Source organism: Panicum hallii, chromosome 3, assembly GCF_002211085.1.
Source record: "Panicum hallii strain FIL2 chromosome 3, PHallii_v3.1, whole genome shotgun sequence".
Lineage (NCBI taxonomy): Eukaryota > Viridiplantae > Streptophyta > Magnoliopsida > Poales > Poaceae > Panicum > Panicum hallii.
In genome coordinates this window covers 6,019,084-6,036,395 of record NC_038044.1, presented here as the reverse complement: position 1 = coordinate 6,036,395, position 17,312 = coordinate 6,019,084, and the positions used below count along the sequence as shown (strand labels likewise).

The 17,312-nt window shown below is 44.9% G+C and overlaps 2 protein-coding genes across 2 annotated transcripts; both read left to right on the top strand.

Annotated features, from left to right (window-relative positions):
• The first annotated feature begins 33 nt into the window (after positions 1 to 33).
• LOC112886007 (nucleolar protein 13-like) lies at positions 34 to 4,302 on the top strand. Its single transcript, XM_025951740.1, has 5 exons — positions 34 to 636; positions 1,479 to 1,550; positions 2,205 to 2,367; positions 2,750 to 2,796; positions 2,874 to 4,302. The coding sequence occupies exons 1-5, from the start codon at positions 62 to 64 to the stop codon at positions 3,997 to 3,999; spliced, it is 1,983 nt and encodes a 660-aa protein (XP_025807525.1). The 5' UTR covers positions 34 to 61; the 3' UTR covers positions 4,000 to 4,302.
• A 3,776-nt stretch (positions 4,303 to 8,078) lies between these two features.
• Positions 8,079 to 9,372, top strand: LOC112887195 (zinc finger protein ZAT12-like). Its single transcript, XM_025953320.1, has one exon. The coding sequence runs from the start codon at positions 8,473 to 8,475 to the stop codon at positions 9,025 to 9,027; it is 555 nt and encodes a 184-aa protein (XP_025809105.1). The 5' UTR covers positions 8,079 to 8,472; the 3' UTR covers positions 9,028 to 9,372.
• Positions 9,373 to 17,312: the final 7,940 nt, after the last annotated feature.

Below are 17,312 nucleotides of genomic sequence, written 5' to 3'. Positions count from 1 at the left end.
GCCGGCGGCGGCTTGGGAGGTGAGTGAGTGGCCGCCTCTGGGCCTGGATTACCGTGTACTCATGTTGTGGGCTTTGCTAGCCAAAGTTGGTGGGTGGGATCAGGCCCAGTTGGACCATATAAGAAACTGGCCCATTAGAGAAAAACCCTTCAGGCTCACTTCGTCCGCCGCCGCGTTCCTCTTCTCCCACGGAAACCTCGCAGCCGCAGCCGCCGAACTCGAAGCAGCAGCCATGGTGCTCGCGCGCAAGAAGCTGAAGCAGAAGCTGCACACGCTTCTCCCGGCTGGTGAAGCCGAGGTGGAGGAGGCTCATGGCGAGGAGGTGCAGGTCGTGAAGGAGCGGCTCGCCTCCTCCAAGCGGCCGCGCCCCAAGCGGCCGCCCAGGAAGAAATCGCTCCCCGAAGTGGTGTTGCAGACGGAGGAGGAGCGGAGGGAGGAAGTGGAGAGGAGGAGAGAGGAGAGGAGGAAGGAGAAGAAGGAGAAAAGGAGGATCAGGAGGTTGATGGAGGCCGAGGCCGCGGCGGAGACGCAGCAGTTGGGAGGGGAGATGGGGGCGGAAGGGGAGGGCAAGGAAGAGGCGTCGGAAGAAGACGATCCTGCTGTTGAGTCTGACCAGCCAGTCGTGGCAGAGAATAGGTGAGTCAGGGCTTGAAAATTGGATTCTTTTTTTGCCAAAAAAAAAAGAATTAGTGAAATCTGAATAGCAATAACATGCTGGTGTAGTGAGCTCAGAACAATATAGCAGTAGCAGTATGATATAATGAGAAAACATGGGCTAATAACTTGCTTTTGTGTATTTTTGATTTGCCATCGATTGAAGCAGTATTACTTTGTAATGCAGGAAAAACTGTGTGCCCGTCCATCTTACTGTACTGTAATCTAATTGTATGTGATTATTATATGATTGTGAAAAAGAAAAGTGGTAACCTTTTTCTGTCAAGCATACTCCATTGAACTTTTGAGTGCGCTGAAGCTATTTTCAGTGGTTGTATAATGTTTATGGTCTTTTGCCATCTTGTTCCTTCCGGAGAGCAAAATATAAACAAGGTAGAAGTGTCCTAACATGCAATTGTGGCCAACAATCCCGTTGTTGCATTGGTAACTTAGGATACAATATATCAGTGCTGTTGTACTTGTAAATACTGTTGGCTGTGGAGGAACCGTAAAAAAGAAAAAGGAGTCTTGGAAGTGGAACTACTTTGCAGTTGTAGCTTGTAGGATGTTGTGGTCTTTTAGGCATTAGTTGTGTAATTTTGTGCATTATTTCACGGAGCAAAATATAAACAAGATGGAGGTGACCAAACCTGAAGTTGGGTCCCACAGTCCCGTCTTTGCTGAGAACAAGTGAGTTAGTGCATGATAGATTGGTTCTTCTTTTGCATTTGTAAAACGTGTAGGTGATAGATTGATTTTTCAGTTGCAGCTTGTAGGGCGTGGTCTGTTGGCTCTGGTTGTATAATGTTTTACATTTGTTTCAGGCTGCAAAATCAAAAGGTGAAATTGGCCGAATCTGGTGTTGGGTCCGACAATCCTGTTGCCGCAGAGCATAGGTGAGTTAAAGCTTGGTGCATTGATGCTTTTGTACTCACCCAGGACCTGGTTGGATGTCGTAGACTACAGCATTTGTTGTATTTTTTAAAAAAAGCATTTGTTACATCCAAACACCTCTTAGTTTCTTAAAACTGAAGTATTTTGTAAAACTGTAGTGTTTTCCAAAATTCCAAAAGAACTTTGTATCCAAACAGATCCCTAGCCCCATTCTTGTTTGATTGGCACTGCGGGACATGGAAATAGGACAAAAATTGTTAAGATGATGTCTTTGTGAAAAGATCAGACACAGTTGTTGAACATGTTGGTACCATGAGTTTGTTGAGATAACATAGGTCATGGACCATCCATGAGTTAAACTTGTATTTGGCTTGTGTTGTCTTTCTTTCATATTAATTGAGATAGTACAATAATATGATAAAAAGTGCAGACCCGATACTAAATGATAAATGCAAAAAATAAATTAATTCACCAACTTATTTGGCTGTAAACTCGTGATCAAGTTGGAAACAACCTGTTATGTCTGACTTGGTGGAATATAACTAAGATTTGGTGATGTTTTCGGAATTGATAAGCAGTCTGGCTTGGTTATTTCCCTTATAGCAGGATGCTGTTCTTTCTTGCATGTTACCTAATGCTTTGTGTCTTTATTTCAGAGAGCAAAGTGTAAAGAAGGTGTATGTTGGTGGCATCCCGTACTATTCATCTGAGGATGACATAAGAAGTTTCTTTGAAGGATGTGGCAGTATCACTGCAATTGACTGCATGACCTTTCCCGAGAGCGGGAAATTCAGGGGTATTGCAATTCTCACATTTAAGGTCAGATTCTAAGCCAGTTTTGCTTCTTTTGGTTTAGTATTCCTGTTCTCTTGGGGAAGTCAAACTCTTACTCCATATACAAAGTTTGTTACTGTATTACATATTTACGTGTGCAAAGTTCTTATTTCATTAATTATGTCCACTCAGACTTGTTAACAGAGCTGAGTAGAAGCTATAGGTTCAACAGACTCTGAATCCTCGTTCAGTCTATCTGTATGACTTTAGATTCAGCAGCCTGGCATCTATATGGTCTTGGCTTCCATTTTAAGTCCACATAATCAAGAAGTCAACTGAAATATCTGCATTGGCTGCTGCTCGAATTTTCACAATTATTTTGTTTGGAAATGTGAATCTGAGTATCTGACTGACTGTTCTTGTTCAGACTGATGCTGCTGCACAGAGGGCATTAGCTATGGATGGTGCAGATATGTAAGTGTGCATAACTCTGTTTGTTATCCCTCTCATTGGTTGTTCATGAGTAATGACATGCTTGATAATAATTTCAGGGGAGGATTCTATCTGAAAATCCAGCCTTACAAACATAACCGTGAGAAGGAAGATTTTGCACCAAAGTTGATAGAGGGATATAATAGGATATATGTTGGGAATCTACCATGGGATATAACAGAAGATGATCTAAAGAAGTTCTTTTCAGACTGCAAAATCTCGTCCATCCGATTTGGAACAGACAAGGAGACAGGTGATTTCAAAGGCTATGCACACGTTGATTTTTCTGATGGTACATCTGTTACTGTTGCACTGAAGCTCGACCAGAGGGTGATTAAGGGACGGCCAGTCAGAATCAGATGCGCGGTTCCCAAAAAGGATAATCAGAAAATCAGTGATAATGGGAACTCAGATCCTTCGAAGAGTAAGATTCGGGCATGCTATGAATGTGGGACCCCTGGGCACCTTTCTTCTTCTTGCCCAAATAAGAAGGATTCTGAAGTACGGAAATGCTATGAATGTGGCACCCCTGGGCACCTATCTTCTGCTTGCCCAAATAAGAAGATTTCTGATGAAAACAAGGCTACTGTTGATTCAGCTATAGCATCGTCAAAGAAGAGGCGAACATGTTATGAATGTGGCATCCCTGGGCATCTCTCTTCTTCTTGCCCAAATAAGGATGCTAAATTTGTTTCTGATGAAAATAAGGCTAACGTTGACTCAGCCACAGCATCATCAAAGAAGAGGCGAACATGTTACGAGTGTGGGACTCCTGGCCATCTCTCATCAGCTTGCCCAAACAAAAGGCCTGCAGACTCTGTTCAGAACAACAGGGAGCCTGTTGATGATGCAAAGGCAGAACCACCTACCATCATATCTGAGGAAATGAAAGTCGGTGATGAATCGAATTCAGTACCTTCAAAGAAGAGGCGGAAGTGCTATGAGTGTGGAATTTCTGGCCATCTCTCGTCAGCTTGCCCAAACAAAAAGGTTGCTGAGGTTGTTGATGATGAAGTGAAATGTGATACTGGCTCAAACACTATGCCTTCAACCATTGTCGAGGAGAAGAAGGCCAGCGATGACGCAAAATCTGCACCTGCAAAGAAAAAGAAGCGGCGGACATGTTATGAGTGTGGCATCGCCGGCCATCTCTCATCGGAGTGCCCAAACAAGGCAGCTGCGTAAGGCAAATGATTGTTGGCATCTTGGGCCATCTCTGCTCAGAGTGCCTGAACACAACTGAGCAAGGCAGTTGCTGAGGCCAAATGATTGTAGCATTTGTTTTTGTTTTAATTCTTCAGGATTTAGTCCCAGTGTAGACCTTGTTTTGAGCAGCAAAGTTGTTATCTCTGAAGGAAGAGGGAAGTTTTGTAGCTGGTAGGCCTTAAAATAAACAACATTATTATCTTTCCATATCAAATTTTCATTGCATGAAAAAGTATGCATGGGATTATCACCCAATTATTGGAAAAGAGTTTGGTGGAATCACAGTAACGTGTGTCAGCAGTCAACTCTTTTGTTCGAAACTGATCATGAACTCGTGAATTGGAAATGTGGGGCCTTCTTGGGTGCGGGGCAGCATTCTGCAGGTAAAAGTAAACTGTAAGAGACTAAGAGCCCCATGGTTAAAGGCAAGGCCTGAATCATTCCATTCAGGCTGAATGGAATGAGTTTGGATCCAAAATCTCCCTCCACCAAATATAGGCCCATAGTGATCCATATCATAATTTATGAAGTATGATTATTGGTGTCAGCAGCTACCTACCAAATGCCTTCTCTCTCAAGCCCTGCCCTGTCCCGTCCCTATCTGATTCAGTCAGCAGTTGGTTTGTGTGTGATGATGTCACTGCACTTGGACGGACCAGATCATCAGTGCCTGCTGAACATTCATGCAGGCGGATACTCCGATCCACAAAAAGATTCAATCAGAAAAATAAAAGGAGTCCGCATCATCACAGTGGAGACCTACGTGGAGACACCGACCAAAACCATTGAAAAACTGGGACGTGCACGGAGACGCAAGCAAAACCAAAGCTGTAGCGTAGCATCCCAACTGGAGCAAGGTTGTGAATGATCTCCAGCGTCAAACGCAGAAACTTGTTGGTGTTCTTCACTCAGCTGACAGCGACTCAACTCCTTCGGAAAAGCAAAACCAGGCTTTTCTTTGGTCACCTGCCTTGTGATTTTGCACGGCTGCTTATGACAGGGAAACAAAATTGGCAGTTCATCATACCACAGTTCATGCACCCTTACCATTTATTCATCGCTTTTGCATGCCGACGGTATTGTTATTGTTAGACTGCACAAAACCATAGGGTAAATTATCCTCATCACATCATTTGGTACTTGCCTAGTCTCTGCTGAAAATGTTTCGTCAGTTCATAGCTTCATCTCCAATACACTTCTCTTGGAGCATTACTGAACAGACAGTTCTGAATGGATAAAGATCTGCAGTTGATGGGGAGCAGCATCACAGCACTATCACCTCCTAGTAGCATAAATTTACACAAGTCGCAGCTGAATTTAAAACCCGCGCTTCTTTACAATCTGTATCCTCCTGGGACCGCACCAGCGCAAGAAGAAGAGAGAAGTGGATAGAACATGGCGACCAAACTGAATTGAAACCGGCATCTTCGGGGCCTAAAGAGAACACTGCAACCGCGTGGTCATTGTTTTGTCATCCTTTTTTACACAACTAATAACTGCTGAGGATCAAACGTCAGTACTGAAGAGTGGCTGCCCTGATTCTTCCTCATTTTCTCAGAAAAATTCAGCATGCTGGCTCTTAAGCAGCATGTATGGGACGCTTAAGTAGTGACGCTTACTAATCTGGCCCCTGAATCCCCAAGGAATATTCTGGCCCTTCGCGACGCGAAACCGCACTTTCAACACCATGACGAAACGCGCATAATATCATATACATTATGCAACCAACCTTTTGAAATCAGCAGTGGCTAACTGAAGTAGTGCTGCTTATTGAAAGATTCTTCTGAACTCGGTGGTCGGCACACTGCATCTGATAAAAATATTCAGAGAAGGAAGATGCAGAAAACAGGAGCAGCAGCTCCTCCGGTTCCGTCAGAAATGGTACTGGTTGACCTAATGGATGCAGTAAGCGTTGCTATTTCTAGTGACCATTAAATTATAGGTGACTAGGCGTTATGTTCAGCAAGTTCCACGAAGTGATAAAAAGAATTGCACAAGAAAAAGCAAGGAACCATATTTGTTCTTTGATACTGCATCACCAAGAGCTCGGGCATAATCAACTCTAGCAAGTAAGTCAACACAAGCAAAATTTGATCATTGGCCCCGAAGGCCGAGCCGGTGCAAATAATTTCTGCATGGGTTTGACAAACATATGGATATTGGGTTTCTGATGCAGCGGTTGCGGAATCATGAAGCAAATCAGGAAGCAAACTTCTAATTTTGATCTCTTATGCGGAGAACGGCAGACGCAGTTCAAGATGCAAGCTCAGACAGATGGGGACAGAAAAGTTACTTATGAGCAGTGTCCATAGCTGGCCTGTCTCCTGTTGCACATTCACCTTATTGGCTGGACCAATAAGGTGGAGTTGCAGGGGCAACTAGAACTCCAAGCGCCAATCATCGGCAACTGCTAAAAGAATACGTCTGCAGCAAACTGCAAATTGACCATTTCTGTCTCTGCCCTGATGAACATCATGCTGCGCTCAATGTGTGCGCATCAAAGTTTTCCAAATCAACTACAGCAACTTGTGGGAAGAGAACAATTATTCCTTTTTATATTGACTTGGGCCAAAAATCGTCGTGAACCAGTGAGGGATTATGTTGCTTCAGCTGCAGAAGGGACCATCTTGCCAGCTGTCCTTTGCAACTTTTTGATCCTTGGATGTGCTGCTACCATGATGAGAACTGTGAGATGCGGCAAATAGGTGTGCATCAGCATGACTTATCTGATAGAGTTTTGATCCAATGATAACTCTCTTCTGCATTGAACTATTGATACAACATTTAGTAGTTTCTGTATTGGTTTGACCTAGAGTTTGATTCAACTGATAAAAAAGTTGATCCAATATCTTCTTTCCGAAATGTGAATAGGAGCAAGATTCCATTTGATCCCCATCAAACACTGCCACTGTGTGGTGCAGTCGGAGACGCCATAAACTCTTAGATCCTAATCCACTGAAAATCAACAGATGCCTCTGCTTAAGCACCATATGGCACCTTTTTACGTTTTCGCGTTTGCAAGTTGCAACAAGCAGAAGTGAACTATATATAAACTAGGCCAAGTTCCTTTCTGCTGACATCAACCAGCAATTATTGATCAGCTCAGTCCAATCAAGCAATGCAACGTCGGCACACAAGCGATCCAAGAACCAATCATCGTCCGGAACCGGTTTGGTTTGGTTCTAGACTCGGATGCCACTACTCAGATGGTTGTTTACGACGGCTGTTCGGCTTGATGAAGTATCAAGGAGGCGCAAATCGGAAGAGGCATTTCTTTCTGATACTTCTGCCGCAGTAGTAGTAGCATTATGAGTCAGTGCAGAAAGGGATAAAGGGGTAGATGCAAGTCACTATTTATTAATGCGCCATTTGGAGCAGCGATGAGACGTTTATGATCTCATCACATATCAAGCTGGATATATGTATGTGTCTTCGTAAGCACGACGATCTATTTGTTGTTTCCTACGGTCCTATTGGTCCAGTTGTCTTAATAAAACCGAACTGACAGAAGGATGTCTGCAGGATTATTGCAAGAAATAATTCGGTGGGACACAGTATATTCACAGAAGAATAATGCTTCCTAGTTGGCATAAAGATTCATGCCATTTTTCAATGATTTGAACTGAGATCAAGCAAGGGCTTTAAGTTCTGCACTCTAGGCATCTAGAAGCCTAGAATGTCTCAACAGGGGCGTAAGCAAACCACCTTCAGAAATAAGAAGAAAACAACCATCTCTGAAATCTGAACTGAAGTTTCCTTGTTGATAGTTTACCCCATTTCAGTGAAGCTTTGTTGTCGACTATCTTATGCACCTTAACAAAGATCGTAACGCTGCTAAAAAAAAGGATTTAAGTTTCTAGAGAACAAGACAGGTTTCCAGAGAAGGAACCGTTGACCAGAATCTACAAGCCCTCATGAACTGCAAAAGTCAACACGCAGGCGAGTGGGTGAATCAATCCTGTTCTGAACGCTGATTCCACAGCCGAAGTTTCCGTCCCTTCAACTCAGCCCAACGCACACATGCATTATCTTTACACTACGCATCAATCGTGCCGCTGCATCCAAACTGCCAAGGAACGGCGTCGACTCGGCGAAACTCGACGCCGTTTGCAGCTGCCCCTGTGCCCAATCATCGCCACTACTGCAGCTGATCTGCTGTCAGCACTGCAAATCAGCAATTCAGCGTAAAAGAACTCTGTGTCAGTAGTAGGCAAAAGCCAACTGTTTCTTCGTCTACTCTGAAGGCCACTTGTGATTTATTATAATCCTTGAGCCTAATAGAACCGATTAACTGCTACCATTGATCAATTTGTTTAAGTCTCGCATTTCTAACCCTGCCTATAAATACACCTGCTCCTTGATGCGCTTCTTCCTCATTCAGATATCTTAGCTTCCGATCGAGATCAAGCAGCTAATTCATCGGCAAGAACTAGCTGACAAGCGTAAGCATTGATGAAGAGGTTTGCGGTCCAGGAGGGCGAGATGGCACGCGTGCTGATGCTCATGTCGCACGGCCAGGAGCCGGCGCTGCCGCTGCTGCCGGTCGCCGGGCGCGGTGACCGCGCACCGGAACGGGTGTTCGTCTGCAAGACGTGCAACCGCACGTTCCCGTCGTTCCAGGCGCTTGGCGGCCACCGCGCCAGCCACAAGAAGCCGCGGCTGGACGGCGACGGCGACCCCTCGCTCGCCAAGCCCAAGCTGCACGGCTGCTCCATCTGCGGCCTCGAGTTCGCCATCGGCCAGGCCCTCGGCGGGCACATGAGGCGCCACCGCGCCATGACGGGCGGCATGCCGCCGGCGACGACGATCGTCGTGGACAAGAAGCCCGACGTCAGCATCATCCACGACGACAGCGTCAAGCGCGGGCTCTGGCTCGACCTCAACCACCCGCCCTGTGACGACGGCTGCGACGCGGAGGCGGAGTGCGGCCACAATGCCACCGCAGGGATCACGTTCCATCAGTTCCTGGACACCGGGACCATGGCCGTGGACTGCCTTGGCTACTAGATACCACCAAGCTCCACGATTCTTCTACTACTTCCCAACTTCTTTTTTTCTTTTTTGGGACCTTCATTTTCTCACTTTCTTTTATGTGGAGAAATCCACATTTTGTAGCACTAGTAGAGGTGCCTAATGCATGCATGGATCATGCATGGAAGGTTTTGGGGGTGTCTTTGAGACGCTGTGCTGCTTTGGTGGTTAATTTGGAGGCCTAATTGCTACCAAAGATAGCTGAGTTACCTTGGGTTTCATGTTATTATGGATAAAAAACCCTTTGGTCAAATGGCTTTGATGTAATTATTTAATCTTAGAAAGATATATATAGAGCTTGTGGCTTTCTTCAGTTGGTAATCCTGACTCAATGTCAAGTTGCCCCTTTTAGTATCTTGGGTGACATAACACATGAGTTGAATCTGCGATACTTACGTCGGAATTAAAGGTCTTCCATTTGCTCTTGCCAGACTAGTATTATTCTCTCTGTATATTCTGTGATTATGACTGTTAAGAAAGTTGACCTATGTTTCCTCTAGAAAATAGGTAGTATGAATATGACGGATATACTAATAACCTGCCCCAGTAACTCAAACTTCTGTATATCATGATCTGGTTCCCCTTATCTTAAGCTAACGTATTTGAGTACATTTATTTCCACTAATAGTTGCATCCTGAATGCTTGTCTTTTACCATAGCAAACTTCAGGATGAACTCCTGAAATTGAAATGCTCTCCATTCACTACATTTGAGCAACCAGGCTAAGAATATACTTAAGACACACATCCAAACTTCTTATAACTATTCTCTTTCACCAATGCAATCAAATAAAAATCAGATACGAATGCCTAACAAGAACCATCACCAACAATGCATACACACATTTTTGTCCAAAAGCATTGCAGACAATAGAAGACTGAATGAAGGTTGTGTGCTTGTGGTGACAACGTACCCGACTGCAATGTAGACAATTTTTTTATAACTATTTGGGTTCCTCAGGTGATCTCACCTGCACTTAGGTCACTTAGCAGCAGCTGTGTGACAAATCTGTAGCTTCTCTAGATTTACCTTATTATTCGTGGTGTCAATACTAGAGCACCTGATGTGGTGACTAGGACCGTAACAGAAGAAACTGCATGGGCCCAACTTGTATTTGGCCCTTGATGCGTTGAGATTCATGGTTCACCCAGCTCGCTGACGCTATTCAGCAATACAATGTCGACATTGTGAATTATGTCTAGTGCTTTTCTTTTCAGATTTTAAATATGTTGTTTTTTCTACTGGGATGGCAATTTTAAAAGTGTTATATCAACTAATAATGCAATCGTAGTGCAATTATATATGATGAAATAATAATCCTATTTTCCACTTAGATACTCATGTACATGATGCATGAAGTATTGATGAGCAGTGAAAGTTGACAGTGCTATTGCTTGTACTCAAAAAAAACTACAGTAGTATTATTAGTTGAACCTTGTTCTGATACTTGTTTTGTTTCATCATCTTCATTTTTATATTAGCTGTGAAATGGTTGAAATATCTATATATGTTATGCCTGGTGGGGTAAGATGAGCACATATGTTAACAAAATGCAAAGTGCCCCTAATAATTTTCTAATGCAAGAACAGTACTGTGAGCTCAGAGCTCAGCTTTTGTCAAACAGATTTACACTAGTTGGAAAAAGGATTCCTCGTGTAGCTCTCTGTGTCATCTCCTATTAGGAGAGTCGAGAGAGCTACTGCGTGCAGCGAATCTTGAGGCCTGGAATATAGTTTAGATGGTGGTTATCATGTGTGCAATCACCTCCTGCTAATTAAAAACAACTGGTTACAGGAAGCAAAATTCCAGTGCAACTCCTGCAAGTGTGTAGAATATGCATGTACAGTAGTGTATGTATGTGGAGAACTGCAGCTGTTTTCTTTGCTTTCCAAGTCAGCAAGCAGTGACACCAGGTGTATTTAATCCGTGCGTGATGTGTTCTTGGCTGCCGAAGCAATCATACCACAAGCACAGAAACAGCAAGTTGCAGTTATGAAAACTTGTTTGCTCGCCTCATCAGGGATCAATTATGCGCGTACAGAAACTGTCTAAAACCACATAGCAGCACACTTCAGAGTTGAGAACTTGGGATGCAATCATCGGCGTAAACCGGTGTTCTTCGCACGTAGAGACAGGTTTGCATCGAGATGAACTATGTTTTGTCTAGGAATTAAGTAGCTTTCCAACTGGTCGTGTATGTGAGCTTTGTCTTCTTGGTTGCTTGAAACAACTGAACAGCTAGCGTGTATAATAAAATGCTCGGACTTCGTGATGAGAAGTTCAGTATTGCACGAGAAGTTTCAAGTGTGCGAAAGTCCCTCCAATCATACGGCGAGCAGCAGAAGGAAACGAATACAGACAGGAATATATGCTGATTTCCGTCGCCGTTCTTTGCTGACGAGATCGAATAGATCATGATGTGGAGCATATATAATCTCTGTTGGCTCACTCCGGAGAAGAAAAGCCACAGCATACATCGTGCGTGTGCGGGATGACCCAACCTTCCATTAAACTGAGCCCTAACCCTAATGGCAACAAAGTTGCCATTAATATCTGCTTGAAGTTGAAGGCAGTGGTGTTTTAGCAGTTAATCACGATGAACGAAGTTCTCTGCTCTGGTGCTGTCAGTTCATGATCCATCAGTACCTGCTCTGGCCATCTGCAGCACCTTCCAGGATTATTCCACTCGTTCACAGATCCAAGAATCTTTTAAATATTCATGAGCTAGCTCACATGTATGTGCAGCGAGTGTTATCTTAATAGACAGAGATTTATTGGGCAGAGTAATTGCTTTGCTTGGCTGGGTCCGATTCAGAGTTTCAGACTGCGAGGAAGACGGCGTTTCTTTTGCTGGATGGCCACTGGCGAGCACCAGCTATCCACTGGCGCCTTCAGCGCTGCCGCTGTCCGTGCAGCGGCGGGTAGGTCTCCGACGCCGGCGTGGAGCCTGTGGGAGCACGGAGGTTCTCGCGCGTCCTTCTTGGCGCGCCGCGCGGAGCTGGGGCAAGAGAAGCCGAGGCATATGGACGCGCGGCGGCTGCTGCGCGTAGGCCGAACAGGCGGTACGAGAGCGCCGGCGGGCTCGCAGTCTGCTGGCTCGAGTCCGGCGCCGGCCGGGGCAGCGCGCCATGGATGGTAGGAATCAGCGAGAGGGGGGGGGGGGGGTGCAGCAAACAAGGAGACAGGCTGCAAAGTGGCCCAGAGCCCACGCCACCACAGAACGCAACGCAAACGGAGGAGGATAGCGGGCCCATAATAGATAAGAGGCCCGAGAAAGAACTGAAGCCCGATCGACCCGACCCATCCTCCACCCCACCCGCGCGGGCGCCCTGCGGGCTGCGGCGCGCGGCCTGGGATGTGGTTCGGGGCCCGCCCGAATCCTAAGCTGTGGAATTTTCTCGGGCTCGGTCTCGGTCGGGGCGGGCGTTACTCCCTAAGGCCCATCTGCCGGCCTCTGTATTTTTTTTTTCTGCCAACAGCATTTCTAGCATTTTGTTGCGATAAAAAGTACAGAAAGCGCCGTGCTTGTTTCTGATTATACCATTCTCATCCGACAATGTTATGTTATGTACAGGTATATAGCATGGAGATGCCAAATCCGGCTTGTTTGGTAGAGAGCGAGCATCTGCAGACTGCAGGGCAAAAGCTGGGCAACGGCAGCTTTACTCATGCTCGCTTCCGCCGACACACCTGTACCGACAAGTGGCAAGTGTCCGAGACCACGCACACGTCGTTGTTCTGCGATGGCACTCGCATCGACGCGACGGCACGAACCGCGAGCCTCCGAGACACATGCACGCACGAGCTGAGGATGGCCAGTGCGCAGGTGGATGCTCCAGATGGGCACGGCAAAGGGATCGAGCTCCCCCAACCAACCCCGATTTCATCCCCGTTGTTTTCCTCCCGGAAAGCCTGCTGCTCCTTCGGATACGTCCTGCTGGGAGCATTCTGTTTCTGAACAGCCTCTGGCTCTGAAACCTGCTGAATTGAAAAGGAGCAAGCTGAAACCAGCAAGAAACAGGAGCAGAGACACGAGGCTCGACGGCGACGGCGAATTCTTTAGCACCGCCCGCGTGCGCCATGCCAAAATCCATCGAGCCAGTTAATCATCCAGCAGCGTCATTGCCCCAGGACCTGCGTGCAGGAACAAGTCGCCATCGCAAAGTTGATTAGCATGTGATGAGGGCGAGACTACCAGTGATTAGCGTATCACGGTCACCGGCTGCCTGCCTATAGCTTAGCTTATGTTAGCTTTGTTGTTACTAGTAGTTAATTCGATCGGCGAATGTAACCACTCTGTTTATTGCTTGGTTTATTTTGTTTAGTTTCCGCTGCTGCTGGTTTCTTGGAAGCCAACCTCCCATCCTGATCCATACACGCACTCGTGCGTCATGGAGGAGTACTCGTCAAAGAGCTCTCTAGCTATGAGTAGCGTGTACTCTCTCCGTTTCTCTGCATTTGAAACTTGCCTACCAGTTATTTGGTGTATTAATTAATTATTCTAATGGCAGATAAAATACTGAAGAGTGTCTGAGTCTATATATTACATCTAAGTAAAGTAGGGATAGAAATACAACATGAATCGAAAAATAAAGCACTCTACGCCAATGATTGCTATATACATTCATCATCTGATGCTCTATCTTACCACCAAAAAGAATCCATGCGCCAAATGTAAGTAATAGAATAGCTACTTCCAAAATTATGAATTGTGAAAAAAAAAAGTAATAACCCCCGCAATTTTGACAGTTCACCTTGCTAGCTACTACTAAGAATTTAAGGAACATTTTTTTTTTGCACCAGATCTCTCGTTAGTGGAGCCTTTAGTTCGTTTTGAGTGGTGGCAGCTAAATGTTTTCCACTTAATTTGCACCAAGCATGTATATGGGTGCTTTGATCAGGCAATGAACAGAGCAGTTCTAATTATGCTCCACAGATTCATGTTTCACTTAACTACTCTGGGACCTTTCTGCGAGCTTTTGTCCGAAAAGTTGCCGCCACTTAATCTACCTGTCATTTCAGTGATGATTAGAGGGGAGCCATCAACACCACTCGGAAAGGCCGCTTGATGTATGCACAGCATGGTGGACTTTGATCATCGATGGTGCCTTTAGTTGCCTCGTTGTGCCATCAGCTGACAACTAATCGCCCATCTGAAAGCAGTTGTTGTACCCTAGCACTAGCAGGTTAAGGCTGTCCTGGCCTCACAAAACATCCCTTTCTCTTATCTTTTTTGCATTCTTGTGGGCCGGGGCTAATGGAACTTGCTGCATGCATGCTGCATTTCAGACAGGTGGTGCCTGCCTCCCCACCACATTAATCCCCTTGCTTGGTGCTACATGTCATTAGCAAGCTAGGGCACATGAATCAGTGATACCAGACAAGTCAAAACAGGAGACTAATTATAAAGCAGGAAATTAACTAAACTAACAAGAAGCTACACTTGTAGTACTGATTTGAAACGCACGCAGTATGGCCGCCGTGCATATGGAGGCTTACACTCCAGTGACCCTTCACCAGCAAACTGCAAGCGATTTGGTGGATGATAGCTAGGGTTCATTAGGGCGATATGCTTGTTAATTGCCCACCTAATCTGCCTGATAAGCACGGCGCTGGCGCGTGTCCCGGCCGAATCGTTTTACTAATCCCTAGCGGATCCCGGCGGCATGGTGGGATCATGAGATCAGGGCAAAAGGGGATTAAAATTATCGCGCTGCTGGTGCTACCGCCAGCTGCAGTTAACATCATGCTGCAGACGCTTTTCATTTGCTCGTCTGTGTTGTTGTTTCATGTGCGATTTGATCGCTTGATTTTACTAGCTACTTTATTATGTTGGCGAAGATGTGAGTTACGTACGTCTGATGATCAACAAAGCGAAGTAGAGACGGTGGACCGATGATGCGTGGTCGGCCCATTGACAGGAACACGCCAAGGAGAGGGAGCAACAACCACGGCGCGCACGGACCGGAGGTTACTGTAGTGTTGATGTGCACATTGCTCACATTTTTCTTGGGCTGAATCGTGGCGAGCTTGAAGCTTCTGTGTGGTTGTGCTTGCATCTACTGACTTCCACTCAAAGATAGCCCGACAGGTAGTGCTCATTTCAGTCGCGCGCTGATTCTTGTAACCTTTTTTATAGTTTAATTTGCAAAGCCTTTACTCGCTGATAAATGACATTTCAAATGTCAGTAGAGTACAACCGTCTATAAATAACTTTGAATAGGCCACTCTCTCTCTTTATATATATATATATATGGTCAAAGTTTGATATCTGTTTTTTTTTCCGTCTTTTATTCCTTGATGAAGTATGAATAAATTGCTCATCTCCTTTTTATTTGTTCCCTCCTAGCTGAAGCTTTTCTGGTGAAACAATATTAATTGGTTCTTGCAACTCACTACTAGATGATCTATTTGTGCAGAGCAGCACGTACATGTGCGCCGCGCGTGCCTTACATGTGAAGAAGCAATGCAGGAAGGCCGGCAGACGACGACGAGGCTGAGAAGAAATTAATAATTAATAAGCAGGCGCACTTCTCTTCACGAACGAAGCGCGCACTAGCTAGAACACATAATACACAGAGATCGACCATGGAATATTCCACGATGATTATATTCTGACGACAGAACGGCCTTAACCACTGGTAGCAGCTAGCTGCTCTTGATGACAACATTATCATCTTTGACACTTCTGCATGCCTGTATTATACTCCCAAGTAACCGTCGAGCATGCTATCTTGAGCGTTAACTAGTGTAAAAATGGCCCGAAAGCCGCAGCAAAACGGCTGCGAAAAGATCTGCGGACTTTTGAGTGCGTGTGGGTGGGCATCGGTGTGCTCGCTCGAAGCTGGCTGCTGCGCCTTTGATTTTACCGAAAGGGAAGAGGCAGCCAATAGCTCCCGATCGGTGGATCGCGCCACGTCGACGTCGCCCGTGTACTATACGGCGGGGCGGTCGTCTAAGCTACGAGGATCAGTTTCATTATTGCTGTTACTCCTAATTGGAGCCGATCGCCCGATGGATATGATCTTCGGTTATCCGCCTAGCTACGTATACTTATATATATAAGTACGTTGTGATCTCACCAGTGATGCTTATGGAGTGATTAGCTGCCAGCGAGTGATTAGTGTCTGTGATTTCCTTATACGGCTGTCAGCTGGGTCCATGACAACAGTAGAGTATGAATAGCTCCCTGAAGTAGTTAGCCGCATTTGATTAAATTGGTAGTTAATTTAGAATCATATATTGGTTTACATTGAGATTTGTAACGGCATATATATGTAAGTAACCTGGAGTCAGCTTTAGGGGCTATTTAGGTTATCTGTCATAATGGCAGTCACAATTTAAATACAAATTTTGTGAGTTATTTTAAGTTAGTCTTTACTTTTGCAGATTTATATCTATAATAACGTATGAAGGCAATTTAGATGAACATTAGCCTATTAGGGGTTACTTTACCTTTTTTCCCCACAAATCAGAGGTGGAAGCAAGGTGGGTAATTCAGATATAGATTTAGGGGTGTTACTTTAGTTATTTTTATAACAGCAGAGGTGGGTAATTGTTTTAGAAGACATAATAGATCCAATAAGCATGATAATAAGAGTCTGCCGGATTGAAGTCCACATGTTTCTAATTTCTGTGAAAATTTCTATGATTTGTTTTTTATTTTTTTAGAAGACATAATATATCCAATGAGCATGATAGTAAGAGTCCGCAGGGCTGAAGCCCACGTGTTTCTAATTTCCGTGAGAATTTCTATGCTTTATTTTTATTTTTACTAGCACGTCTTATGAAGATTAACGTGAAAACTTAAAAAATATCCTATTAGTAATATTAAGATTTGAGTGATACTAAATTACAATTAATATATCTCAACTCATCAATATTTCCATTCATACACTAATAAACATTATTACAATGTGTCTGGACATGCCCCCTCTAATGGGCAATGTTGTTTCTTGCAATTTTGCGGTAGGACTTACGGATGTCCATAGGCAATCTAGTTTCGTGCTGGAAAGTAGGATATGCATGATTAAAGGCGCCAGCAGTGTAGCTGGCCTATGAGCGAGGTTTGACTCCATGCGCCAAGAAGCTATAGGGGTTTATCTTCCTTTTTCACTCCCTCTCCTATTGCTTGATGGAATCCCTGTTTACAATATCTCCACTCGTCGGAGTCGGAGAAGGAACTTACTTTTTAATTAATTATCGATGAAGAAAAAGATAAAGTCGAAGAATGAAAATGTGTGTACGTGTACACAGAGAGG